The sequence below is a fragment of the Protopterus annectens genome, chromosome 13.part0 (genome assembly GCF_019279795.1).
Source record: "Protopterus annectens isolate FY-2018-M chromosome 13.part0, PAN1.0, whole genome shotgun sequence".
In the NCBI taxonomy this organism is placed as follows: Eukaryota; Metazoa; Chordata; order Ceratodontiformes; family Protopteridae; genus Protopterus; species Protopterus annectens.
This window is the reverse complement of record NC_056747.1, coordinates 216,551,690-216,579,346: the sequence shown is the minus strand read 5'-3', so window position 1 is coordinate 216,579,346 and position 27,657 is coordinate 216,551,690. Positions and strand designations below refer to the sequence as shown.

General features: G+C 42.6%; 1 protein-coding gene across 1 annotated transcript in view; it reads left to right on the top strand.

Moving 5' to 3' along the window:
* Positions 1–27,657, top strand: part of NCLN (nicalin) — a 336,835-nt gene that overhangs the window by 119,875 nt on the left and 189,303 nt on the right. The window contains exon 10 of the mRNA XM_044053743.1: positions 25,333–25,472. Within this exon, the coding sequence (XP_043909678.1) occupies positions 25,333–25,472 (140 nt within the window). The remainder of the gene's footprint in view (positions 1–25,332; positions 25,473–27,657) is intronic.

Genomic DNA, 27,657 nt, shown 5'->3' with positions numbered 1-27,657 from the left:
CATTATTAATGAATTAAGTAGTCACGCAAACATGCTGTATATTACTGTGCAGCTGCACTCATGAGATGAATCAAAACCTGAGTGAAGCAGGCTATTCAAAATTTACAAGGCTGATGTTAATACATAAGGAAACCTGGCAGCGGTGTTCTTTGTTGCTGTTCCATAGTGGCTCATTTCTGATAATAGTATTAGTGCTTGTATCCACAGTTATTGTGCAAGTATATTCACTGTGCACTTCAGTAGCCAGTCAGATCTCATGAATTTAAATTGCTATTATATACTTAATTGCTAGTCATATTGGATGTCTGTTGGAGGAAAAAATACTTTGTTTATGGAATTGTTGATTCGTAATTTAGGCTGTAAATCTGTAACTAAACAAATGAGTATGCAAACATATTTACAAATATTTCCCAGTCAGTTTACCAGTAAACTGCTGATCTGATATTGTTAATCTTTGTTCATTCCTTACTGATGGGGTATCTGTTCCGTCCTCGGAACCGAGCCGGCCAAATATCAAGCTCGCGTCAGCCAAAAACTCTCGAGCCAAGGTCCTGCCCAGAATGCTGTGCTCCCTGTTACCTCAGATCTCGTTTGCCACGTTGCTGTACAGCCATGTCAAGCCACTCTCTTCTGCTTAGTGTCTAATTTTTTGAAAGTTTTATATATCGTTTCTACTTTAAAGTTTTTCAGACAGTTTCTGGTATTGTCCTCCTACCCTATTGTATCCTTAAGACTCTCTCCCTTTAGTCTATTTCTCTTTATTACCCTTTTCTTACCTTTGAAGTAATTCTTCATTACCATCATTGGTAATCCTTCTTCTTTCTCTCTTCTTAACCTTTTGGGTAGCCTTTCCCCTTCTTTTGGTACTGTTCTTCTCCACATCATTATGTTGGATAAGAAAAGTATCATTGGTTTAAAGCAGTGTAAGGATTGCAGCCATGAGTTACTGCTTTCTGATGGCCGTGACTTGTGTCTGTTGTCTGAATGTCTCCCACCTTACTGTGGATCTCCCATGTGGGATTTGTAGAAATTTTTCGACCTGGACTCTTAATGAGAGAAAGAACAAATTAATCTTGAAAGGTCTTCTCAAATCTCCTTTCTGTGAGGCTATTTCTGGGTCGGAGGGCTCACCCCCTCCTGCTAAACCCTGTAAGAGGCGTTCTTCCTCATCGAGGTTGTTCCCTTCATCTCCCTCTGGAGATTGTAGGGAGTCGACTCATAAGAAGGTGAAATTGACTACTACTTCGGCGCTGCCATCTGTGACCCTGTCGGCTCCAGGCTCGGCATCGCCCCAGCTGATTCTGGCTTCAGCCATGTCCTACTTATTGGCACCGGAGTTCCCAGTGCAGACAACTATGGCTCCGACAGTTCCGTCGCAGCCCTTACCAACACCGTTCATGCAGGTACAGTCCCCTTCGTCACCGTTGGTACAATCCCCTTCGGCTCCGAGTATGATGTTACTGTCCTCCACGGTGCAGACACTTTCGGCACTGACATGTTTTTTGGTGCAGTCTTTTTCGGCACTGTCTTTTTTACTGGTGCAGACACTTTCCTCAACGGCACCGTACCCATTGGTGCTGACACTTGCTTTTATGGTGCAGACACCTTCAACTTCTATGGCACTGACGTCGGCGCAGACTACTTCCACATCATTTTCTTCGATGCAGATGTCCTCTGTTCCGGGCTCTGCACCTCTCGAATTAACAAGGACCAAGTCCTCTCCTTCCTTGGATCCATTTGTTGGTAGCCAATATAGTCCTTTTCTAGAAAGGCCAGAATTGCCCTCAGATTTCTCTGAGGTTGACCAGGAGCCTCTCTGAGCAAGATGTGTTGCGGCTTGTTGACCAGTTGCTTATGGCCAGAGGTCTCTCACTCATCTAAGTCCACGTTCTCTCCCTCAGGTGAACGTACATCTCCTTAAACTCCAACGTACACTCCTCCTTCGACTTCCACCCAAGTATTGAAGCCTGTTACTCCCACAGCAGCTTCCTTTCCTCATACTCCAATAGTGAATCTCACTTGGGAACTTGAGTCATCCTTGTGGCCCTTGGTGCACTGGGCATCTTCTCAGGCCAGTGGCTGTGCTGTGGGGGAGGGCATTCTTGGTTACACGCTGATTTTTTTCTATGGCACTCTCCAGGAATCCTCCCTCTCTCACGCTTCACAGTCCTCTTGAGAGTCCTGGTCTGGGGGGGTTGGCTCGTCGGGGCAGGGTGTGTACCCGGTTCCGAGGTTGTCATGCTCAGTTCCATGCTCCCATTCCTCCTTGGGCAGGCCGGCCTCCCAGGCCATGGAGAGGGTGCTTGCCTTCGCTGGCAAATCCCACATGTCAGAGTCCTCTTCCACTCTCTGTGCCGCATGTCTCACAAGCCACAACCGCCGGGCACAAGGGCCTCAGGTTTCTCCTCATCAGGAGACCCCCTCTTTGCAGTCTACCCTAGAACCTCCCACTGAGGAAGTATCCCACAAAGCGTCTTGCAAGAGGAAGCACATGGACTCCATTGAGGAGTCGTCGACTGAAGATACGGACTTTGACGGGGAAGGGTCCCCATGGTCATCCTCTGATGAGGTGACCTTTGATGACATCCTCGAGATCCTTAGACAAGAGGGGTGCCTGGAAGTCCTCTAATCCTTCCTCTGAGGAATCTGTATTCCTGCAGGCCTTTCATGCCCAGCCCCCTACCTCCTGGGTTACCCCACTGGCCGATGGGCTCGTCCAGCTCATTGTCTAGCTCGCGTGGAAGGCTCCTGACACCCTGGAAGCTATACCATGGAGGCCTGATAAAATCTTCTCGCCCCCAGCTGAGCATCTCCATTGGTCACAAGGTCTTCCAGTAGTTGCCATGGTGGTGGCGGCTGCAACTATGAAGGATTTGGCAGAAGAGAGCCAAGCCGTCCATCTGCCCAACAAGGAGTACCGGGCGATAGACTAGGGAAGCATGTGTTTGCTTCATCGACCTTCACCGTAAGGTCTGTGAACTATATGGCACACTTTACCAGGCTTCAGAGGGATCTTATCAACCAACTCTCTGAAACCTTGGCAGGAGCTGTTTCCGTGACAATGTGGCTTCTTAGCCACCCTAGAATCCATTTCCAATTTTTCCATGAGTCTTATTTCTCAAACAACGGAAGGAGTGGCTAGAGCGGCAGGCACGAGTATAGTCACCAGATGACATGCCTGGATGCGCCTTTGCAGTCTCTCTTAAGGCTTCCTTCATGAATGCCCCCATCTAGGCCGCTTCTTTGTTTGGCCCTAAAGTGAAATATACGCTGGCAAGGTGTGAACAAGATGGCAAGACCTATCAGCTGCAGGTATCAGACACTCTACTCCTCGACGATTCTACTCCAGAAATCAGAGGAGCAGGAAGATGTGGCACAGGAAATCACAGGGCTCTTTCCATGACTCACGTGCCATGTTCTCCTCTAGAGGCAGAGGGGGAAACTCCAATGAAAGACATCCTTTTTGGGGCAGGGGAGGCCAGCGAGACCCCGGGGTTCCAGAGATTCTTTCTCTGGCCAACCCTATCAGCGCTCCTGAAGCGTTGCCTGACTGCTCACCTCTGGAAGCGGTCGGGGGTCATTTTTCCTTGTATCCCGCTGCCTGGCGAAATATAACCACCGACACTCGGGTACAACGGATAATATCCAGAGGCTATCGCATCCCCTTCCATCTTTGTCCAGTGTCATCCAGAGTATTACCTGACATTCCACCCAGTCAAAGGGAAGCAGCAGTACACGAAATCCAAAAGCTGCTACAAAAAAAAGTCATCCAGACTGTCCCCCCAGACCAGATAGGATCCTGTTTTTACTTGAGGTTCTTTTTAGTGCCCAAAAAAGACAGAGGACTGGAGACCAATTCTGGATTGCAATACACTGAACAAATTTGTAGAAACAGAGAAATTCCAGATGGTCATGGTTCAGTCTATCCATCCTCTCCTGGAAGAAGATGACTGGATGTGCTCTGTAGATCTTCAAGATGCGTATTATCACATAAAAATGGACAAACGCTCAAGAAGATACCTCCACTTCCACATAGGAATCAGTGGCTACCAATTTCGAGCCCTGCCCTTCTGTCTCTCTACATCCCCCAAAGTGTTCACCAAATGCATGACAGTGGTTATCGCTCACTTGCGACTTCAAGGATTCCAGGCGTTTCCATATCTAGACGATTGGCCCTTTACCTCCCCCCACCAAGCGTCTACTCTAAGAAGCCCTGCAGTTCACTCTGCTCACAGCACAATGCCTGGGAATCACTTTAAACTGAGAGAAGTCCAACACAACCCCAGCTCAACCTTTGGAATTCATAGAGGTACTGTTGGACACGAGAAATTGCACAGCAACTCTTCTGGACTACAGGCTGCTAAGAATAAGGCAACAAATTCAACTGCTGCTTCGTCACCAAAAATATCCCGCTCAATCTATACTCCTACTCTTGGTCAATGGCAACCTTGATCACCATTGTTTCTCTAGCCAGATTCCACATGAGGCTCCTTTAGTGGTTACTTCTCACTCAGTGGTACCCTCTACAACATTCTTTGTCTTTTCAGATAAGTGTAACTCAGAGATGCAAGCAAGATTTACTCTGGTGTGCGTCTCGAAATCCCCAACAATGGTCTCGCCCCTTCAGACTCCATCAACCGAAAGCCACGGTAACCACGGATGCCTCCCTGATGGGGGGGGGGGCTATGTCAGGTAAACTCTGTCCAAGGCACCTGGTCTGAGCGAAAGGCCCTTTTGCATATCAATGTCCTGGAACTGATGGTGGTGCTACTAGCGTTACAAGCATTTCATTCCATCCTTCAGTCATGGACTATTGCGATCCAGTCAGACATGTCAGTGGTCTGGTACATCAACAAGCAAGGGGGCACCATATCTTACCTGTTACGCCGAGAGGCTTGAGAATATGGCAATGGGCGATTAGCTTCCATCCGCTTTCTAATTGCAATGCACATTCCCGGGAGCTCCAATGTGATAGTGGACAAATTGACCAGGTGCATTCTACAACCTCACGAGTGATCCCTCAACCCTGTGATTGTGGCAAGAATCTTCAACTGCTGGGGACAGCCTTGCTGCGACCTATTCACCTCCCTAACCAACTACAAGTGCAGCAACTATTTTGCCCTGATCCCCCCTTGGGGACAGTCACCGAGAGACGCCCTAGTCCACGCTTGGCCCTCGGGTCTACTTTATGTTTATCCTCCTCTTCCCCTCATCTCCCAATTTCTGAAGAAAGCATGACAATTGAAAAGCAAAGTGATCCTCATTACTTCATATTGGCCTCGACAAATCCTAGTTCCCCTTCTCTGGCCTCACCTGCTAGATCAGCCGTGGATCCTCAATCCATTCCCAGTGTTGATCTCCCATCCGCAGAGTCTGACTCGCCCAATCTAGCAACTCTGAAACTGACAGCTTTGTTTCTCCACTTCCAATGATTGCCAGGCAGGAAAACCTCTTATCCCTTGTGCGCAATATTCTTATTGCATCTCATAAGTCATCCACCATTAATCTCAATAAATGGAAAAGGTTTTCTCTATGGGCAGCGAATAAACAATTAGACCCATTGCCAGTTTCAGTTGTTTTTGGATTACTTATCACATTTTTTCCACTCTGGGGTGTCTGCCTCTACTGTTCGTGCGCATTTAGCTGCTATTTCAAATTTCCACATTGGTTTTCAGGATTCTTCGCTTATGTCGATGGACTCCGTAAAACTTTCTTGAAGGGGGTTATCCACTTAAAACCTCCCTGTAAAGAACCGGTACATCCTTGGGATTTGACATTGGTTCTGCAAGCTCTAACAGCTCCCCCCTTTGAACCTGCGTCTTCATGTTATGTAAAATATCTCTTGGAAAACTGTTTCTGATTGCAATCACATCAGCCAGGTGCTTGTCAGAACTTCAAGCCTTCTGCATTAAACCACCCTATCTTATCTTCCATAAGGATAGGGTATCACTGAGCACTAATTCTTCCTTTTTACCAAAAGTGGTGTCAGAGTGGTCTATCAACCAATCTACTGACAATTCAGTGTTCTTTTCTAACCACTCTAACAAGGGAGAGTATTGCCTGCACTCCTTGGATGTTCATACGCAAATACGATTTTATCTGGACAGAACAAAATCTACCCATAAATCAGACCAATTGTTTCTGGCTTTTTCTGGACCTAGACAAGGTCATCCTGTCTCAAAAGTTACATTGGCTTCATGGTTGAAAAATTGTATTACCTTTGTCTACAACAAAAACAATGTCACCTTTGCCTCACAGAGTGAAAGCATATTCTACAAGGTCTATGGCAACTTCAGCATCTTTCCATGTTAAGGCTTCCCTCAATGATATTTGCTCAGCTGCGACTTGGGCCAAACCTCTCATACCTTTATTCTTCATTACAAATTGGACTTGGCCTCCAGAGGTAGAGCTTCTTTTGACTCCACAGTGCTCAGGAATGTCCTTCCATGAGGGCCACCCAGGGGATACAGGTAGCTGGAGACTGTCCTAACAGTAAGGAATGGACGAAGATTAACAACATCAGATAAAATAAGTTATGTCTTACCATGACGTTCCATCTCTGTTGTTGATCTTCGTTCGTTCATTTCTTTCCACCCTCTGTCCCCCTCTGGAGGTTCCTGGTTGATCTCATATACTCCTTTATTGTAGGTCTGTTATGACCAGAGGTAGCCTCTACTTTTGTCTGTCAACTTGCAAACTCGATCTGAAGTAACAGGAAGCAGAGCATTCTGGGTAGGACATTGGCTCGAGAGTTTTTGGCTGACATGAGCTTGATATTTGGCCGTCTCGGTTCCGAGGACGGAACCGATAACCCATCAGTAATGAATGAATGAAGATCAACAACACAGATAAAATGTTATGGTAAGACATAACTTCTTTATTCTATGCATGTTTTCTTGTTTTTGTTTGTGTTTTTGTACCATTTTAGTACCTGTTGTAATCTTTTGAAAAGTGGTTGTTTGTGATCAGCACACCCACTTGATGGAGAAAAGAAAATGAAAAAAGGGGAAAAAAAAAGTGCATTTGAACAGCAGGCTTAGACACAGCTGCTGTTTGTGCACATCATGCATAGCGTATGGGAAGTATGTTTTAAACGTGTAGAAGAATGGAGCAAAAGTGTCCACTGCTGTGCAGTTAATTCACTCCATATGGTGACATTTTGACCAGCAGTTCCTCCAGTGCTTGAATGTCCTTGATGTTTAGTAATGCATTTTTGTTGCATGACTCCCTTGCCCTGGCTCCTAGAATGCCTGACCATTACTATATAGTCAAGGGCTTCCATAGGTAGCTTTATAGAAACCCTTTGGTTAGATCCCGATGTGGCATCTATGGATAACCGGGTGCTGCTTTGTCTCCAGCAAGTAATCACATTCCCAATGATAAGGAGAGCAGAAGTCTTGACAGATTTTTTTTTTTTGGGGGGGGGGGGTGTTGGCGCATGTGCTACACCTTCCTTCAAAGCCTTAAATTGTAAGTCTTGCATGCTTAACTGCAATCCCTTGTTGGAAAAGGTGAGGGTTAAGGCATAGGATATTGGAGAAGGATTTGAAGGTGAGATGCTGGACCTTTGTGACTTTTACTTTGACAGCCAAGCACTTTAAGAAATGTGGCTATAATGCTGTGAACACATGCAGAGCAGCATCAGCTAGGCCTGGTAATAATGATGCATGCACCTTTGAAAAAGGACCTGCTGTTCAACAACTCTTTAATAAACTGGGATGTTTGTAAGGCATTTTTAAAACCCAAGCTCTAAAGTATATCAGGAACTTCCCTGCAAAGGCTTGGCCTTCTCATCCTTGGCTGCTAGCCCTGGCAAATGCACAAACGGGAAATTTTTAAGAAAGATAACAAACTAACGAGCAAACCACGACTGAAGGAAGAAAACAAACAAAATTTAATGAGAGGTTTGCGCTTTCACGATCCAAAGTGATCGCTTCTTCGGACTTAAATCATACTACTGAACAGCCAAATTTAAATTAAAAGACAGCCAATCGTGGTGGAGAATGTACTAACTAAATTAGAAAGTGCATTTATTTAAAAAGTTTAATTACTTAAAAGCTAAAAATATTTAAAAAATGTACAAACTATTGGTAAAAGGTATAAATAATACATAGTACAAATAACATTTGATACATAATTTTAATGTTTCAATGGTCTAGCTTTCAAAAAAGGTTTAAGTGATACCATACCATTAATTCCAGGGGGTTTATCAGCCTGCAGTTTCATAATCCACTTCTGTTCACCCTCCTCTGTCCTGTTCTTAATATCTCCACCTCTCAAACTTTCTGATAAAATCCCTAATACAAAAAAGTTAAAAACATGGTGCATCCCTTTTTCTTGTACATGCTTGGCCAGTGCACTAGTGTCCTTATTTTTTTACAATGTCTCTCATATGTTCCAGGATTCTATCTTTAAGGCATCTATTTGTCTTCCCGATATAAAAAGCATTGCAATATTTACAAAAAACTAAAATAGAACCTATTATATAGAAAATAGACCACTTTAAATTTGTGACTTGTGTGTGAAAAAGAAGATCCTGAATATATGTATTTACAGGTTGTACAATGACTGCAGGGGAATGTGCCTACTCTGTTAGAGCATTTCTTGCTGGTCTTTCCTGAGGACTTGTAACAAAGCTGCCTCTTAAGTGACTTTCTATTAATAAATGTGAAATGTGGTACTGTATCAATTACATTGTCTAATTCAGTTATCAATGTTAATATATTCCATTTTTTTTCAAACATGTTACAAAATAACTTAATATCACTGGAGTATGATACTGGAAATCTAATTCTGTCATTATTAGCTCTAGAATTACTAGGGCTCCCTTCTGTCGAATGGGAAAAGTAGGGTTTGCCACTACTATTACGTGCTTCATACATATGACACTTTCATCTATCTCAGTTTGATTATAGCCTCTGTCCATGAAATCTTTCCTTAATGTAGAGACTGCTGCATTTAACCCATCATCAGTATTATGTATCCTGCTCATTCTCAAGAACTGCTCCTTGAGAACATTCTTACTCACGTGTCTAGGGTGCATACTTGATTTATGTCGGATGCAATTCTTTCTGCCAGGTTTTCTGTGTAGGTCTGTAGTTAATCCCCCAGGTTGTAACTTACTAACTTTTACATCTAAAAATTCTACTCTCTCATTAGAGTACTGATAGTTTTGTTATTTTTTTGCTTTGAGGTGAATACCGAGCATTTTACCCAGTGTCTGTGCCTTTTTCATTAAATTTTAAGAAATGTCAAGCAAGACACAGGGACACATCTGGTGGTGCCCTCTGAGTCGAGCACCCAGAGGAAATTGCCATGATTCAACCAGGCTGTACTGACCCCCCCCCCCCCAACCCAGCCTGTCTTCCCTCATACTCCCACGTCAGAAAAGTTGGAGGGTACTGTCCTTTATAAGGAAATGAGAAGTAGTCACACATGAACAATGGATGATAAGCTTCCTCATAAAGGCTGCAGATTGCAATCCCTAGACATTCCATGCTTAAGGAACATATCTGTTGCCCCCAAAAACTAAATGGCCATTGTACCAAATACAGATCAAGAAGTTGTCAATTCTAGGGCTATAGAAGGGGTTCCCCTGGTGGAAGAATACAAAGTTTTTATTCAAGACTGTCTTTCCTAGTTCCAAAGAAAGAGTAACATGGTTGATAACAGGCATCTTTAAGATGTAGAGTCCGTAGTTTTCCTGGGGGTGTACCTTGGCTCCTCCTTGAGTAGGGGCTTCCTTCCCCAGAGACAAGTGATCCACTTGACACAGTACCTTAAATATTCTGCAGCAGGTAAAGATAACTACTAGAGAGATAACCAGGCTGCTGGGTTTCATGGTTTCTTGCACTATAATGGCTTTGACTTCTGCACACTAAGAAACTCTGTGGTTTCTAAACAATGGATAGTGTGTGCATGCCCATCTTAGAGACCAACCCCCCCTTCTTTCCTTAATCAAGGTAGCAGTGTCATGATGGTTGCAGCATTGTGCTCAGAATCAAGAAGCATCCTTTAGGGCATTTGTGCTTACAGTGACACCACTGGTTCATCAGAGGTGGCTTGGGGACACTCATTTGGGAGTCTTCCAGGTCAGGGAACTTGGGGAGGGCAAAGTAAGGAAAAGCATGTAAACATCAAATAGATGAAGGCTGTAATCCTTGCCCTGAAAACCTTCACCACTTCCTTACAGTGGGGAATTCTAAAGGTGAGACAGACAAAATAACTATGGGACAGACTCACTATTACTTGCTTTGCAGTCTGACATTGCCCGCCTGGGAAATAGCTTTGAAAGTGTGTGGACTTCTGACTGCAGCGTATGCCCCCACAAAGCAAAATGTGTCGGCAGACAAAATTAAGGAGATTCCAAGCCACCCCAAAAAATGAATGCCAATCGGGAATGTCTTTTTGGATGTTATCAAGTTGCAGGTCGTACTGCAGATAAAACCTATTGCCTTATGTCTGAACAGGCAACTGAGAAAATTTGTGCTAGGACAGCAACTCCAAAAGCAAGAAAGAGATTGCTGAACTGGACAGGTTTAGTCCTTTTAATTTTTTCTTTAGGTCGCTCTAGATTCCAAGAGTCTGGGGATGCACAAGCCAGTGCATTTCTTTGTGCCGGTCCCAAGCACGGATAAATGGGGAGGGTTACGTCAGGAAGGGGATCCAGTGTAAAACCTCTGCCATATGACCTATGCGGACAACAGTACAGATTTCCATACCAGATCGGTCGAGACCCGCGTTAACAACGACCGCCCCCAGTACTGTTAGCCAACAGGGTGCTGGCAGAAATTGGCCTACTGTTGGCCGAAGAAGAAGAGGAGGAAGGCATGCCCGAAGCCAGGAAGAGAGGAGGAAGGTTAGGAGTGCATTAGTGAGGGTAGGAACTTTGAATGTTGGCAGTATGACTGGTATAGGGAGAGTGCTAACTGATATGATGGAGAGAAGGAAGGTTGTATGTTGTGCGTGCAAGAGACCAGATGGAGGGGGAGTAAAGCCAGGTGTATAGCAGGCGGATTCAAATTGTTCTATCATGGTGTGGATAGGAGGAAAAATGGGGTAGGGGTTATCCTGAAGGAACAGTATGCCAAGACTCTTTTGGAGGTGACAAGAGTGTCGGCTAGAGCGATGTTTATGAAGCTGGAAATTGATGGTGTAATGATGAATGTTGTTAGTGCATATGCTCCGCAAGTTGGGTGTGTAATGAATGAGAAGAATTTTGGAGAGAGTTGGATGATGTGCTGGTGAGTGTACCCAAGGGTGAGAGAGTGGTGATTGGGGCAGATTTCAATGAGCATGTTGGTGAAGGGAACAGAGGGGATGAGGAAGTGATGGTTAGGTATGGTGTTAAGGAGAGGAATGCAGGAGGTCAGATGGTAGTGGATTTTACGAAAAGGATGGACATGGCTGAGGTGAATATGTATTTTAAGAAGAGAGAGGAGCATAGGGTGACGTTCAGGAGTGGAGGAAGATGCACACAGGTGGATTATATCCTATTCAGGTGGGCCAGTCTGAAGGAGATTGGAGACTGTAACGTGGTGACGGGGAAGGTGTAGTTAGGCAGCATAGAATGGTGGTGTGTGGGATGACGGTGATCAAGAAGAGGAGGAGGAGTGTGAGAGGAGTGCCAAGTATCAAATGGTGGAAGTTTTCAAAAAAAAGTAAAAGGGTGATTGTGAGATGGAGTTCAGGGAAGAGTTAAGACCGGCACTGGGGGGAGTTCAGGGAAGAGTTAAGACAGGCACTGGGGGACAGTGAAGAGTTGCCAAATAGCTGGGTAACTACAGCAGAGCTGGTAAGGGAGAAAGCTTGAAAGGTGCTTGGTGTGACATCTGGACAGAGGAAGGAGGACAAGGAGACCTGGTGGGGGAATGAGCAAGTACAGGAGAGTATACAGAGGAAGAGGCTAGCGAAGAAGTAGGCTTGTCAGAGAGATGAAGAAAGTACACAGGCATATAAGGAAATGAGGCTCTTGGCAGAGAGAGAGGTGGCAGAGGATAAGGCATATGGAGACTTGTATGAAAGGTTGGACACTAAAGAGGGAGAAAAGGACCTGTAATGATTGGCTAGACAGAAGGACCAAGCTGGGAAAGCTGTGCAGCAGGTAAGGGTGATAAAGGATAGAGAGGGAAACGTACTCACAAGCGAGGAGAGTGTGTTGAACAGATGGAAAGAGTACTTTGAGGGGCTGATGAATGAAGAGAATGAGAGAGAGAGAGAGAGAGAAGGTTGGATGATGTGGGGATAGTGAATCAGGAAGTGAAACAGATTAGCAAGGAGGACGTAAGGACAGCTATGAAGAGGATGAAGAATGAAAAGGCTGTTGGTCCAGATGACATACCAGTGGAAGCATGGAGGTGCTTAGGAGAAATGGCAGTGGAGTTTTTAACCAGATTATTTAATGAAAATGATTTTTAAGAATAAGGGTGATGTGCTGAGCTGTAGTAACTACAGAGGAATAAAATTGATCAGTCACAGCTTGAAGTTATGGAAAAGAGTAATGGAAGCTAGGTTAAGAAGGGAGGTGATGATTAGTGATCAACAGTATGGTATTCATGCCGGGAAAGAGTACTACAGATGCAATGTTTGCTCTTCAGAGTATTGATGGAGAAATATAGAGAAGGTCAGAAGGGGTTGCATTGTGTCTTTGTGGACTTAGAGAAAGCTTATGATGGGGTGCCTAAAGAGGAGTTGTGGTATTGCTTGAGGAAGTCAGGATTGGCAGAGAAATATGTAAGAGTGCTACAGGATATGTACGAGGGTAGTGTGACAGTGGTGAGGTCTGCGGTGGGAGTGACTGATGCATTTAAGGTTGAGGTGGGATTACATCAAGGATCAGCTCTGCGCCCTTTCTTATTTGCAATGGTGATGGACAGGTTGACAAATGAGATCAGACAGGGGGCCCCGTGGACTATGATGTTTGCAGATAACATTGTGATCTGTAGTGAGAGTAGGGTCCAGGTTGCGGAGACCCTGGAGGGGTGGATATGTGCTCTAGAGAGGAGAGGAATGAAGGACAGCAGGTCCAAGACGCACTATATGAGTTTGGTGAAGGTGGATGAGTTTAAGTACTTGGGATCAGCAGTTCAGAGTAATGGTGAGTGTGGAAGAGAGGTGAAGAAGAGAGTACAAGGAGGGTGGAATGGGTAGAGAAGAGTGTCAGGAGTGATATGTGACAGAATGTTACCAGTAAGAGTGAAAGGGAAGGTCTACAAGAGGGTAGTGAGACCAGCTATGTTATATGGGTTGGAGATGGTGGCATTGACGTGGCTGAATTAATAAGATTTGCACTGGGTGTCATGAGGATGGACAGGATTAGGAATCAGTATATTAGAAGGTCAGTTCAGGTTGGATGGTTTGGACAGAAAGCCAGAGAGGCGAGATTGCATCGGTTTGGATGTGCTGAGGAGGGATGCTGGGTATATTGGGAAAAGGATGCCAAGGATGGAGCTGCCAGGTAAGAGGAAAAGAGGAAGGCCTAAGATAAGATTTATGGATGTGGTGAGAGAGGACATGCAAGTGGTTGGTATGACAGAGCAAGATGCAGAGGACAGGAAGAAATTGGAAACAGATGGTCTGCTGTCGTGACCCCTAACAGGAACAGCCGAAAGAGAAGATGACAACTTTTTCCTTTAGGTTGCTCTAGATTCCAAGAGTAATGATATAAAATCAAGGAGGAAAAGCCAAAAATAATCCTAGTTGAATCTGTTTAGCCAAGACAACACTGGTTCCCTCTCCTGAGCAGCACGTTGAGGAAAGTGCAGATCATTCCCTCAGTGTGCAGATTTCCTTGCTCAAGACAGGAGTTCATTGTTACACCTGAACCTGGCTACTCTAAGGCTGACAAGTTCAATAAGCTTACCTTGAGCATAGGTAGGCACTAGTCTTTTGAGGATGGAAAAGTTTGTTGTTTTGGTTCTAGTCCAAGGACTTTGAACAAGAGATCTAAAGTGGCTGTGGTCCTAGAATATCTGCCAGAACTTTTCAGTTGAAGTTCAGCTTACACCTTTTAAAAAGTGCATGCCTCTGCTATTTCATCCTCTCTTCTGTAGACTCCCCTTGTACTCTAGAACCTCGGTAAATCATTTCCTCAAGGGGATTATTCTCTTCAGACCACCTTGACAGTAAATAGTTTCACCATGGGTTGTCAGCTTTGTGCTAGAAAAAAAAATACTGTGGCTCTTTTCAACCAGCTGCTTCATCATCTCTTCAGTATCCATCTTGGAAGACTGTTTTTGGATGCTATTATCTCAGATAGAATTATTTCTGAACTACAAGTATTGATGTACAAAGAACCTTTCCCCAGGACACAGCATCTCTGCATACCAGTCCCCACCTTTGTACTTAATGTGGTCTCCATTGCCTTAAATAAGGCTGCTCTGTTACCATTTTTCTCATCGCCTCAAAAGTTCAGGAGAAAGGACCCTGTGTTCCGTGATGTGCATAGACAGCTGATATACTGCATACACAGAACAGGCGAACTCCTAATCTACTTAAGATGCTACTTAATGCAGAACAAATTAATTCAGAAAGTGAACGGCTATTTGCCCATTTTGTAAAGGAAAAAGCTGGAAGACCTGTTAACAAGAAAACTTTGTCTGTATAGTTAGCCTATTGCATTTCTTTTGTTATTTATACCATGGCAAACCAGCCCTAGGCCAAATTAGGCAACTACTGTTGCTGCCATGGCCTTCATTAAAGGGTTTATTGCACAAGCTTTACACAGGGGCAGCTACTTGGTCTTCTGCCACACCTTTTCCAAACATTATAAGCTAGCATCCGACTTTAGGGCTAGTGTAGGTTTTGCTGCTGCCATCCGTGTAGGCATTTCCAAATAAACGTTTTCCTCCACCTCCTTGGGACTTTGTGCTTTAGGAAGCTTCCCAAATGTGAGGATTGCAGAAATAAATATGATGATGAACACAGTGATTTGTGATAGGAACTTACCATCAGTGAAGATGTTTGAGTAGATTAACTGTTGCAGTCCAGGCACTCGCCCTCCTTGACCATTTCCTTTTCTGCTCTGTTTAGATTGTTGCCCTTTAGGATGGGATGGATCTCTACTCATACTACCTCTTTCATCTTACCACTGGGCCCCATCACTCTTGTCTGCCTACCACCTGAAGAGGGGCATTGGGATTCTTTGGGATGGACCTCGAGCAGTTGGAGCTGTACCTTCTGATCTACTGGGGCTCTGGAGCTGTGGTCTTCTCTATTAAGGAGGGCCTCAGGTAAAGTCTTCTGGGAGGATAAAGATCTGGAAGTTGTACTGTCCTCTGGCTTCCTGCAGGCAGGATATCACAAGTATGAGGACCATAGCAGTGACTCTACTTTGAATATCTACAGGTTTGGTAATTTCCTAGTGCAGCTGTACTTTGCATTAGGCCTTCAGGCACTTGACTTTGGATTATCCTATTATATAGATGTTTGGCTTTGCGTATGTTTATTATACAGACTTGCAGCCTTATAAAATGTCCATTCTAAGATCTCTGTATTTTGGTTGTGTGTTGTGGTTTATTTACCTGCATTGTACAAAGACATGACTTTGTGACTTTGTTGTACAGACACATGGCTGTGTGTGTATCTAGGTTATAGATATAATGCTGTATGTTAAAGAAATGCAAGCGAGAGGGTAAATGTATATTATATTTAAGTAGTGTAGACCTTTTTTGTGCCCAAGAAAACCACACCAGGATTACATTCAGAATTTAAAGTGTTTGTGTGTGTTTGTGTGTGTGTTTGTGTGTGTGTTTGTGTGTGTGTTTGTGTGTGTGTGTGTGTGTTTGTGTGTGTGTGTGTGTGTGTGTGTGTGTGTGTGTGTGTGTGTGTGTGTGTGTGTGTGTGTGTGTGTGTGTGTGTGTGTGTGTGTGTGTGTGTGTGTGTGTGTGTTTGTGTGTGTGTGTGGCAGCTGCGAACAGCCAGATGAAATAAATACTATTTTTTTTTCTTTTGATGCTTTCATTCATATTTTTGTACAGTTTTGTATAACATATGGCCTGCATGCATTTGTAAAATGTGTAACCAGCAAACCTCCATAAATGAAACTGATTTCAAGAAGCTGCTTTACAGAGAATAGCTACAAAAGTAGATTTTACCTTGACTTTTATATTAATGTGTTAGTTTGTGTTAAAGCTGAGAAAGAGTATTAATGCAAATAGCAGATGAGGCTTGGTGAGTGGAGGTCTTGAAATTATGCAGTACATGAGGAACCAGTACTGTATCCGTCCTTGAGATGAGTAATATAGCCCTATACTTCAAGTGGCATAATATTGGTGGAATATCCTATTAAATTAAAGTGGAGCAAATATTCGAACCATATGCCACTGTAATTAAAAAAAAAAAAAAAAAAAAAATCATCTGCAAAATGTGCTGCTGTGACATACTGACCCTGCTCCCCACTTCTTCAGTGATTGGTTTTGTAATAGGCCACAGGTACAATGGCAGCTTACAATCCTTTTAGTTCATAGTATGTAGCTTTAGGACCACTTGCCTCATTTCTCACCATTAGTTGTTTTGTATAAATTGGTGCCGTCTCATTACTACTTAATTTTCCTTATCACTTTAACTCTTGCATGAATCGTCTGGTAGAATATGGCCAACCTTAGTAGCCTTAATTGCATATTGTATTCTACCTACTCTTCTGCTATCCCCCCCAATTTCCCCATCTTTCCAATGTCTTCCTTATTGTCTTTGTGAATTCCTTTTCTACCACATAGTTGGATCTCTTCTGTCCCACACACCCTTCTTTTTCCCAGGAATCCTTCCCACAACTTAATGTTGTGTCCCTGTATAGTCTCTTGACCTACACAGATTATGCAGTATGTGGTCTGACCAGGCCTGAATAAGAATAATGCTGCTTTGATCTTGGAGTCTTTAAGGATATATTCCATTATCCTGTCTAACGCCATCATTCTGCTACCAGTAATCCAGTGCAAGTATGATAAATATTCCACAACCTTTAATTTTTTGATAAAACTGAAAGAATGTGTGTCGAATAAACACATACTCTAACTGTAGGTATGGAATTTCTGTAGATACTAATCCCATGCAGCCTAGACGTTGAGGCAGTGTGGTTTTTTATTAGTCAGGGATGAAGGTCTTTCTAGACATGAAGTTAATATGTTTTTAATTAGAGATATTGTTTTAAATAGTAAGTTTTTTTTTTTTTTTTTTTTATGTTTATAATGTCTCGTCAGATTAGTGGAATAGCAGAAGCTGTTGCACTGGCCCCTAGTTAAGCATCCTATTTCTTTATAGGTTCATAGGAAGTTACTAGGCTAATGGCCCTAGGGCCCTTACAAGCCTAGCCAAGTAATACCCTTATTTCCACGATCAGCACCTATTACTCCTGTCCAAGAGGGACACAGGTGGAACCCCCAGGGTGAATTTACAGTTACCCACCAGTCGTCCGGACTGGATTTGAAGTGGGCCAACGAGGTGCTCTGACATGAAGTTGGCAGTCTGTTCCAAAGGTGTGGTAACCTCTGGGAGATCTGTCCCTCCAGCAGGTTCTGTTAATGTTACATACCAGGTTAAGATCTTTAGAGCAAGTAATCCGTGTACCATTGGACTGGTGGGTATGCATCATTTCCAATAAAGCAGGATGAGAGATTGCCTTGTATGCAAGGTAGAGATCATTTATGAGTAGTCTGTATGAAACAGAATAAAGTGACAGTGAGTTTAGATCCACATAGGATATATGCTGAAGACCTTGAATTTTCCTTGAGAAGCCTTTGTGGTTTCTCCAATTGCTGCAGGTGCTTGGAAGGGTACATACCAAAAGGGGGCATTGTGCTCAATTATTGGCCTGATGAGGGAAGGATGCATTGAATTTATAACTGTTTTCCTGGAGCCAGTGCCCTTATGAGATGAGCAATATAGAATGCCCTTCTTACCACTGTGGAGACATGGTGGTCAAAGGTAATCTTGCTGTCAACCTGTGTACCCAGGTCTCTCACCACTGAGTCTGTACTTAAGGTGCTGCTATTGATGTGGTAGTTAGCAGGAACATCGCTCTTGCCAAAAGGAATGATAATACATTTTTTGCAGTGAGTTTTAGGCTATGAGTTTAGCCCCAATCATTTAAGACCCTTTTGTAGAATGTTGACATCATTTGGAGATTCTATGACCGCTCCCAGTTTGCAGTCATCAGCAAACTTTGTCAGCCACAATTTCTCCTTCTACTTCGGAGAAATAGATTCCAAACAGTAGAAGTCCCAGGACTGATCCCTGTGGAACACCACTGGTTACAGGTCTGCTTTTGCAGTTGAATTCCCCTATTTTGACTATATGTGTTGTATTAGTGAGCCAGTTAGTAATAATGTAAGGGTTCATACCTAGCTGATGCCTGAGAGGGCAATAGCGTCAAAAGCCTTGGTTAAGTCTAGGTAGGTTGTATGAACAGATTTCCCCACATCCAGGGCCTTGGTGACGGTCTTGAAGTCCACCAGGTTTGGGTTTATATTAAAAGTTTAAAGTCTGAAAACTTCGAATCTCATATGATCGACATCATATGAGTGACATTTTCTATGAGAGATGTTTTCAAACATCGAATGTTTCAGCGGAGATTGCCGTAGGGAATTTTTCCCTTCACTTCAATGTAGTGCGATCTTGGAGTTGATATATTTAAGTAGTGGGGAGTGTGGGTGGTGCAGGAGGCTTGCCCCCCTGCATAGAGCATTCAGCTTGGTTTTTCTGTTTTTACTTTATTTATATTTTAAGTTTGATGTTTGAAAACTTCGCTCATGTGGAGTCGACCATATGAAATCAAAGTTTTCAGACTTTGAACTTGTAATAATGACCCCAGGTTTAACGGGCATAATTTCCCTTCGACAAATCCAAGAGTAGGGTTATGTGGTTGGAGATTACTTATGTCTTTGTTAAGGTCCATGATGATTCGCTCCATGGCCTTGCAGATACGGCCAGTCAGTCTAATAGGTGTATAGTTCCCGAGATCAGTGGAAACACCACCTTTGTGCAAGGGAATAACGGTAACAGTTTTCCATTCAGTGGGGATGATGCCAGTGCTTAGACTGAGTACCCAATGGTGTTGCTAATTCTTGAGTCATGTGGGATGCAGCCTGGGATGTTATCAGGTCCCATAGATGGTGTGTTTTTGGCCTTAGGGCATTTACAACCTGCTCTTTAGAGATGCAAGGTAGGGGATAGGTGGTAGGGATGTCATCAGGTACATGTGGTGGGGCCAGGGGGTTGATGTTTTCACAGAACCTGTCAGCCAACAGGTTAGTTATGTCTACAGGCTGAGTATATGTGGTACCATTAGCTACAAGTTCAGCACAAATATGGGCCTTTCCTTTCCTTTCAGGTTACTGATGTAACTGAAGGATGCTTTATGGTTCTTAGCTGAGAAAGCTAATTTGGATTCGTTGTTTGCTTTGGAAGACTTCACAATAAGTCTTATTTGCTTGTTAAAGCTGAGGAGGGAGTGTTTCCAGTTTAGGGCTGACTCCCTCTTACTCTTAGACAGCAATTTCTTCCTCTTACTGTAAAGCCTGTTAATGCAGTTGCCCACCAGGCAGGTTTGCTCTTCCTTGAGGAGCTTGTTTCAGTCTTATCTGGTATGGCCGAGTCAGTGCAGTTATACAGCTGTTTGTATAAAGCATTGGTGTAGAACTTCGCATAGTTGCCAATCTCATTTGGGTGGGGTGTGCAGTGAAGCTATTTATACAATCCCATGAGAGCTTATGATCTGCTTTGGAGAAGTTTTTTGTTTAATTGCTGCTGAGTGGGGGGGGGGGGGGGTCAGGTGTGATAGTTACTTGAATGAGACTTATTTGTGGTCAGATCTCACCAGGGAAGTCCTTACAGTGGGGGTGCTGCAGTGGTCCTCCATATTGGTCAGCAGCAGATTCAGGATGTTGGCATCCATTGTGGGGGTGCCAACCAGTTGGTCCAGGACACTAGAGTTAACGAAGTCGAGGAGCCTTTGGTCAAGTGAGTTGGAGCACAAGTAATTTACCCAGTCAGTGGATGGGTAGTCACCCAAAACTGTGGTGTTCAGATGTATCTTGATAGACTGTTAGATCCCAATAGGCAGAGTGGGTGTCCTGATTCATGGAGGGGGTCCTGTAGCTGGCAATAACTTGAATAGGTGTCCTACCAACAGTTAATTGCACCTGAAGTATTTCCAGTGAGTAATACTGTTGAACCAATGTGGAGGTGTGTTTGTCTTTAATGAATATTGATACACCTCCTCCTTCAGTTTTCATGCCTTCAGTTTGTGGTCTGAATGTGTGCAAGGAGGTGTAATGCGGTATAGCTGGGGTGGTCTCCACAGCCTTGAGCCAGGTCTCTGTGACTGCACAAATGTCTGCGTCTTCCAAAGTGAGGATTGCTTCCAGTGAGTGCAGTTTCATGTTAAGATTCCTAGTATTTAGCAGCATAACCTTGAGGTTGCTTTTAGATCAAGTTTTTATATCCGGAACTTTCTCCTTGAGACACTGCCTGAAAAAGGCACTGTGGGGGTGGCAAGAGCCTTAGCCAGTAGCTGAAATCCCTGGGATGACGGGTGAAGACCATCCTGTGGTAAAGCATCGAGGTCTGTTGATCATGTCATCCCAGGCTGACAGATACTGGATCCCCTTAGAATGACACCAGAAACTAAGCCAATTATTGAAGTCAGTAATTTTCTGTTTGTATTGAGGCGTCATCCTTGGTGAAGGTAAAATGCTGCTTAAGGCTAGGGACGTACCTGCCTGAGATCCCTAGTTTGAGAGCTTAGTCACGTTTCTCTTCATATAGTCCAAAGAGGTACGACTCAAGTCATTCAAATCAACATGAACTAGGATGGAGTCATAACAGTATTTGTTGAGAGACTTGAATGCATGTGTTATATAGAGGATCCTGGCACCTGACAGCCGACCATGACCTTTTCCTTATCCAGCCTGGTGAGAGGGACATCTGTGAGTCTCCCGATGGAATCACCTATGACTAATATGTTTGGTTTTGTGTTTTGCCTTAAGGTCTTGACAGGTGAGACACTGGTGCTTGTATTTGTGTTTTGGAGGTTTCTGTTGTTTGGGTATGTTTCTAATGAGGACCTCTGCATATGTAGGTATGTGTGATGTGGGTTTGGGTAGGGTAGGAGGTCTGAGGTGTGCATGCTGACAACCTGTCCTATGTACTGACTGGTGTGTGAGAGACCATAGATTCGAGGTTCTTAATATAGATGCAGCTCTCACATGCTCAGTTTGTGTGGACTAGGTGTAAAAGGTTGTCTTAACATGCAGCAGTTGCTACACTGCCTCAGGATGTCCATGTCAACCAAGCTACTTGTCCATAGTGTTAAGTAAATTTATAACCTCGGGAAAAGAGCTCGCACTTAGGAATGGCAAGTAGGTGAGAAATGTGTTGGTGCCTCTGAGGCTAAGCTTAGTGCATCACCTGACAGCAGAGCAAGGCCGCAAAAAACCTCTGGAGGACCACAAGCAAAATGGTTGCATCACTAACCACCGCTACATGGCAGTGCATAGTGGTGTGCTACATGCAAACGCAGGGCTTAAATAAAACAAGAAGTAATCCTTTTAACTCAAACTAGCCAGTACGTACACTCGCTGTCTCTGAGGTCTAATCCAGTCACCCTCTATTAGATGGGACCCAGACAGCACTCTCCTCCCAGAAAGGTGCAGAAGGGCTTTCACCAACAAAGGTGGCTTGAATTTGATGCTCAGAAATGATAAAACAGACCTAGAAGCAGCAAACCTGGAACTGGCTTACACTAAAAATGCACTAGTACAATATACAATAAAATTTGGCAAAAAACATTTCAGGCAATTCAAACAGACAGAATACAAATTAAAAGTGCAATTTAAGAGCAAAAACAGGCACTTATAGTTGAAAGCAACGGATACCTCAAATCTTTCAGTAGCTCACTGAAGAGCTGGTTTCAGTGCTCAAGTCATTGGGAAAGCAAAAGAATGTTTGACTGGACTTTGGCCATGTTTTGCAGTCTATTTTTGTTTTATTGATGCTTTTATTTGGATAAATGATTTGAATATTTTTGCAATTCTTTTAAGAACTGTATTTAAATTTCCAGCATCTGTGTGAATTTTAAATTTGCAAATAAAGAAAAAAACTGTGTGACCACCACAGCTATTAACAGAAAAGACTTCAGTAACTTAAATTTAAAATAGTAAAAACATGAGGTAAACTCTTTCGGACAACTTCTGTGCCCTTCCTCAGATCTAAAAACACCACGTTTGTATAGGCTATTCAAATAAAACATCAGGCAGTCAGTAACAGGATTTAAGATGATGCCCTTCCAACGCATGTTTTAATGAAATACAAGTGTTCAAACTGGGAGGTGTATCAGCTTGCAAACACAAGTCTACTTCATCTTTACAAGTCGGGGCAAAAAGAGAAGGTGATTCTCGCTAGAGAACTAAATAGCAACGAGGTTGATCTAGTCATTAATTTAACTTTGAACTCAGTGCAGCACAATGTAGTCTACTCAACCAAGGCATCTCATTTATTCCTGCAGTGTCGTCTTGTTTAAGTGACATATTGGTTAGTTTAAAATTATTTTATAATAATGTCATGCTGAAATGTTTGTATGAAGGTATATCTGATTTAGTAAATGCTGTATTGAAAAAGCCAAGCACCTTCGTACCTCAGAATAGTCCTCTGCTTGACACTTTTTTTTTTTAGACTATATCAACATGAAATAACAAAGTTTAAATAAACAATGCAAATAGTTTTGCAATTTAACACAACAAGAGATCTTGGCACTTTGTGAACTACAGAATAACCATGATATCCTTGAATAACCATGATATCCTTATCTGTGCAGCTGACAAAGGAGGAGCTGTGGTAATGAACCAATCAGATTGTGATAAGCTGACTGACATGCTGAATGATCAATATGTTACACAAGTTAAGCAAATGATATATAATGTTAATGATAAACTGTATAAGCTTGTAATGAGTCGAAAAATAAATGAATCTTTATTTGAAATTTTTACTGTAACATATCCACGTATTCCAATTACAAAAGGGCTGCCTAAGATGCACAAAAACTTAATGGATCTGCCACTACGACCTGTTGTTGGTAAAGGCAGGCTGGCAGAACCCTTGTCCATTTATATTGATAAAAAGTTAAAGCAAGGGTTAATATTTGCTTCTACAGTACTAAGAGACCCTGAACATTTATGATTACTTTGTACGAGTCTACCTTTACATCATGGACTTTTGCTTACTTTAGATATTGTTAGTCTGTTTAGAAAAGTGTAGGAGCAAATTTTATGTGGAAAAATAGGAATTGTGGGAACAGTACATGCAAGATGATGTTTTGGAGGAGGGATGAGGTTTAATGGAAGGCAGGAATTGAATCGGCTATGTAATGTTTGCTCATCAGTGACTGTATAGAACATTATTTCTGATGTATAATGTTTGCAACTGAAAATGGTCAGTATGGTTTGTTTTCATTTATATAAATGTATGATTGTCTGTCATAAGCGATAAATTCAATAAAGATTCTTCTTTTAAAGTGTCAGTATCCAAAAACAGATGTACTTCTAAACATGAAAGTACACATCACGAACGGCTAATACCAAACGATTGAAACCAAAAACAGTGACATGTTCCCCATACCCCTTGCTAATTATATATACCAACTCCAAGATCACGCTACAGTGGCGAAAGAGAAATTTCCCCAATCCCCACTGTGCACAGTCTTTCACAGACTTAACACCAGCAGAAGCAATCAAATTAGTTTTGATCAGTTCTACCATGGTTAAACACGTTCAAGATAATGTTCAGTTATATGGTGCATTTACCCAAAAGCGAAGTAGATATTTATATGCATGCACTATGTTGACTACAGTGCCATGATAGATGTGCCATGCTGAAAGACTCCTACCCCTCCCCCCCAAACAGATTTGTTTATTTTTCAGTTGAATAGTACAGGTTATAGGTCACATTAAAGGTGGGAAAAGTTTAGAAATTATTTATTATGGTCACATTTTTTATATCGCAAAAAGCTGGCATTTTAACAGGAGTGTGTAAACTTTTTATATCCTATGTATAGAATAATATATATATATGTATATATATATATATATATATATATATACACACACACAGAGAGAGAGAGATATGTCATATAGATTTTATATATATAATGTGTATGTGTGTGTATAATATGTACACACATACATATGTATAAATATATATGCATATGTATGTATATGTTTATCTAGATACCTAAAGTAACTTCCACAGAATTCCCAAGCAATTTACAGAGGTAAGATGGGAGAGAGAAAGACTTCAGAATTTCAAATTAAGGTGAGGGTGTACTTCAGTCTATGGTTATAGCACATGCCTTCACAGAAAATGTAATAAAACAATCTTCAAATGGAATCAAAACGGCACTGAACAAACAAGGTAAAAGGGTTGGGGAAGCAATGCATTCAACTGCTCAAACTGAGCTGATAGACTTCAGGTTTTTGGGTTAGCTTATTTTGTGTGCTTACATTACCAATATTTCAAAATGTTAATGTGCCAAGGTACAGTGTGAAACATAACACGAGCACACACACACAATTTCTTTCCTTCTGTATGCTGCACTTTTTATTTGTTTAGTTTATTTTTTTCTATAACTTTGCCTCTTTCACTATCCTTTACATTTTTAAATCTTTCCATAATTTTTATCAACATTTTCAGTGTGCAACAAAAGCCAAAGAACCAGTCGACCAACTTCCCAAAATATACAAAGAAAACTTGATACACTAGTTAACTGAGAATAAAAGAACTAAAGTGAACACTTTAGAGAGCATTTAAAATAGCACCATGAGAAGTTTGTCTAATTATAATGCACCTATCATAACTTTGAACATTGTTATGCCTTATGTGGGCCTTGTGCAATAACTTCACATCATTCAAAGCTTAGGCCTGTACACGTAGTTGCTGTATCACCCAGATAAAGTTAGTGGCAGAAGCTTTTCCAGTTGACTTGAGTCAGCGGCTTTGCAGTGGGTAGTAACATTCTGTTTGCTTGCTTCACAGTTTTGCAGGAAAGTAGTAGTTCAGATATTTTATTACTTTATCATTTATACTACTGTTCCTTCCAGTTTATATATTTTGCTTGAATCATTGCACTTGGTCAATATCTGTCTGAATTTATAGAAGTACATCAGTGTAATTAAAAGTGAAGTTGATTTTATACAAGAAATGTGATTAGTAATCTGCCTCCAGCAACTTGCTGTTGATATGTGCAGTCAATATTTTTTGCATGGCTTAATTCCATATGTAACAGAAGAGTTAGCAGTTTGATTTAAAAAAACATCTCTGCATAATCCCTCTCCTTCTCTGTTACAGACTCGAGCCTTTTGCAAGATAATGTTGCCTTTGTTCTTTGCCTTGATACATTGGGAAACACGGATAATCTTCATCTTCATGTCTCCAAACCCCCAAAGGAGGGCACTCTGCAGCACACCTTCCTCAAGGAACTGGAAACGGTACAGCTGGGAAATTGCACGCTTTTAGCCAAGTGCTAGAAACAGTGCATCAGGTGGGAGAAGGGGGCAGGAATGTTTGAATGTTTTTGTTTATTTTATTTTTTTGTTCCATCCCCATATTTTTGAAACTGTTCTTGATTAGGTGAAAATGTTCATTACGTGTTTTAGTACTACAGTCATTACATCAGGGATCTCTGTTGCAGACTGAGGTCCACATCTAACCAAACCTTGAGTCCCTCATGCCAACTGACATCCCCTTTAAAGGGATGTCTCCATCTATATGGTGAAGGTTGATGAATGTCAGGTGATCTTTATTATTATTATTTTTTTTTTGCTGTGTTAACATTGCACATTATAGAAAATATTTGAACAGTCTGTGGTAGTCCATCACGTCATTAGACTACAGTGCTCCTGTCATGCACCCGTCCAGATATTTGCAACAGCTGGAGCAGCTTTAGAGGTTCCTCACTAAAAGAATACAGGGTGTAAAAATATGTCATGTGCAGACCATCTCAGAGCCCTTTCCCTCTACTCTGACTCCTACAGACTACTGAGGGGCAATTAGTACCTAACCTGTAAGACATTCTCTGATCCAGCTCTGCTATGGATTTACAAAATAAACAACAGTAAAATTACCCAGTCTATGGAGGGCCAGGTGTGTGTGTCAGCTTACCGCTTCTCTGGACCAGACTCCCCATTCATGTGAAACAAAGCTCTTCCATAAGTCTGTTCAAACACAGTTTGGACCAATGGAAGGGAAATTGTAAATTCATCCCTTGCTTGTCGCCTGTGGCCCATGTGAACTTGAGCAGTTTGTAGATGCATTAAGGCCCAAGCATATACCAAAGCTGTTTTAACCCCTGGACATTGATAATTAGGAAAAACAGTGCATGAATGGCTAGGCTTAAAAAGGCAATAGGGCTGTTAGCTTAGTAACCTCCTGTGATCCTTTGCTGTGACTAGTAGTCAAACAGTCAGGTGAAGTAAACCCCCATTGAGGAAGTCTTTCTGTATAGTTTTTGAGATTAGTAGAGCTATCGTCCTTTTCGGTATCTGATGTTGGTAATTTGTTTTCTGTACTTTGGATGCAACCATCTCTTGAGTGTCCTTCCCTGCTATGAAAGTTTTGTATGTACTGCCCAAGAAGGGCAAGTGTGTCTACAGAAGTCAAGTTTCATTTAAGAACACACTTAGCAAAGTGTACTTCCTAGGCTTAGGAGCATGACGTAAGTGCTTGTGATATTTGCCAGGATTGTAGGCCCAAAATATTGCAAGTGAGACAAAACCCTATCTAGTATACCCTTAGCATGGAAGAAAAGCCCTTATGTTCTTCACATTTCACTGTTGCAGTCATCACATTTGGGTTATCTGCTTGCAGTAGCCCTCAGTCGGCCTGATTAACAATGTCTTGGGTCCTGCATCAGTTGCTGTCTCTTCTTCCGTGACGTCAGGTCATCAGGGGTATAAAGCATGCAGCAGATGCCATTACATCAGTCTTTCTTGCCGTGCAGTACCTGAAGCAGAAGCAGTTCGCAAGTGCCAGTCGGCCAACTCCTGAAATTTTCATTTTCGAGTTTCAGAACCTAAGTCTTCAACTAAAAGCTAAGTACCTCATTGGGGAAACCTTTTTCTTGCTCTTAACCAATGTCAGTAAAAGTAAATAATTGCATTACTTGTGGAAAGCAAATACCTCATAAAGATTTTCATTCGTACTGTATTCCTTGCCTAGGCTATGACCACGACGTACCCCGTTGTTGGTTTTGTGCCTTATTTAAACCACAAACTATCCATCATCGGTATATTTTCGCTTCTGAATATTTTGGTGCTCAGTTCAATTATCCTGATATGTCTTTGGTAAGCCATCTGACTACCGACATTCCGCAAAAACGCAAAGATAAAGACAGAGACAGGCCGCCTAGGAACAAAGCTGCCGATGACGCTTCTCCTAAGCCAGTCACCAGTTCGCCAGTACTCGGTGAGGTGCTTTCACAGCCCATGATACCTGCTACTTCAGATTCACAGGCCTCTACTGAGACCCATTCAGAGTCTGGTATGGCGCGAGATGCTTCAACTGTAGAACCTGCGTATGTCTCTACCTTGGATGGGTCCGGAGCCGCTGTGCAGGCACTGGCTACAGAGGGTGTATTCAGGCCTACTGACTTGCATATTAAACCGACACCATCTT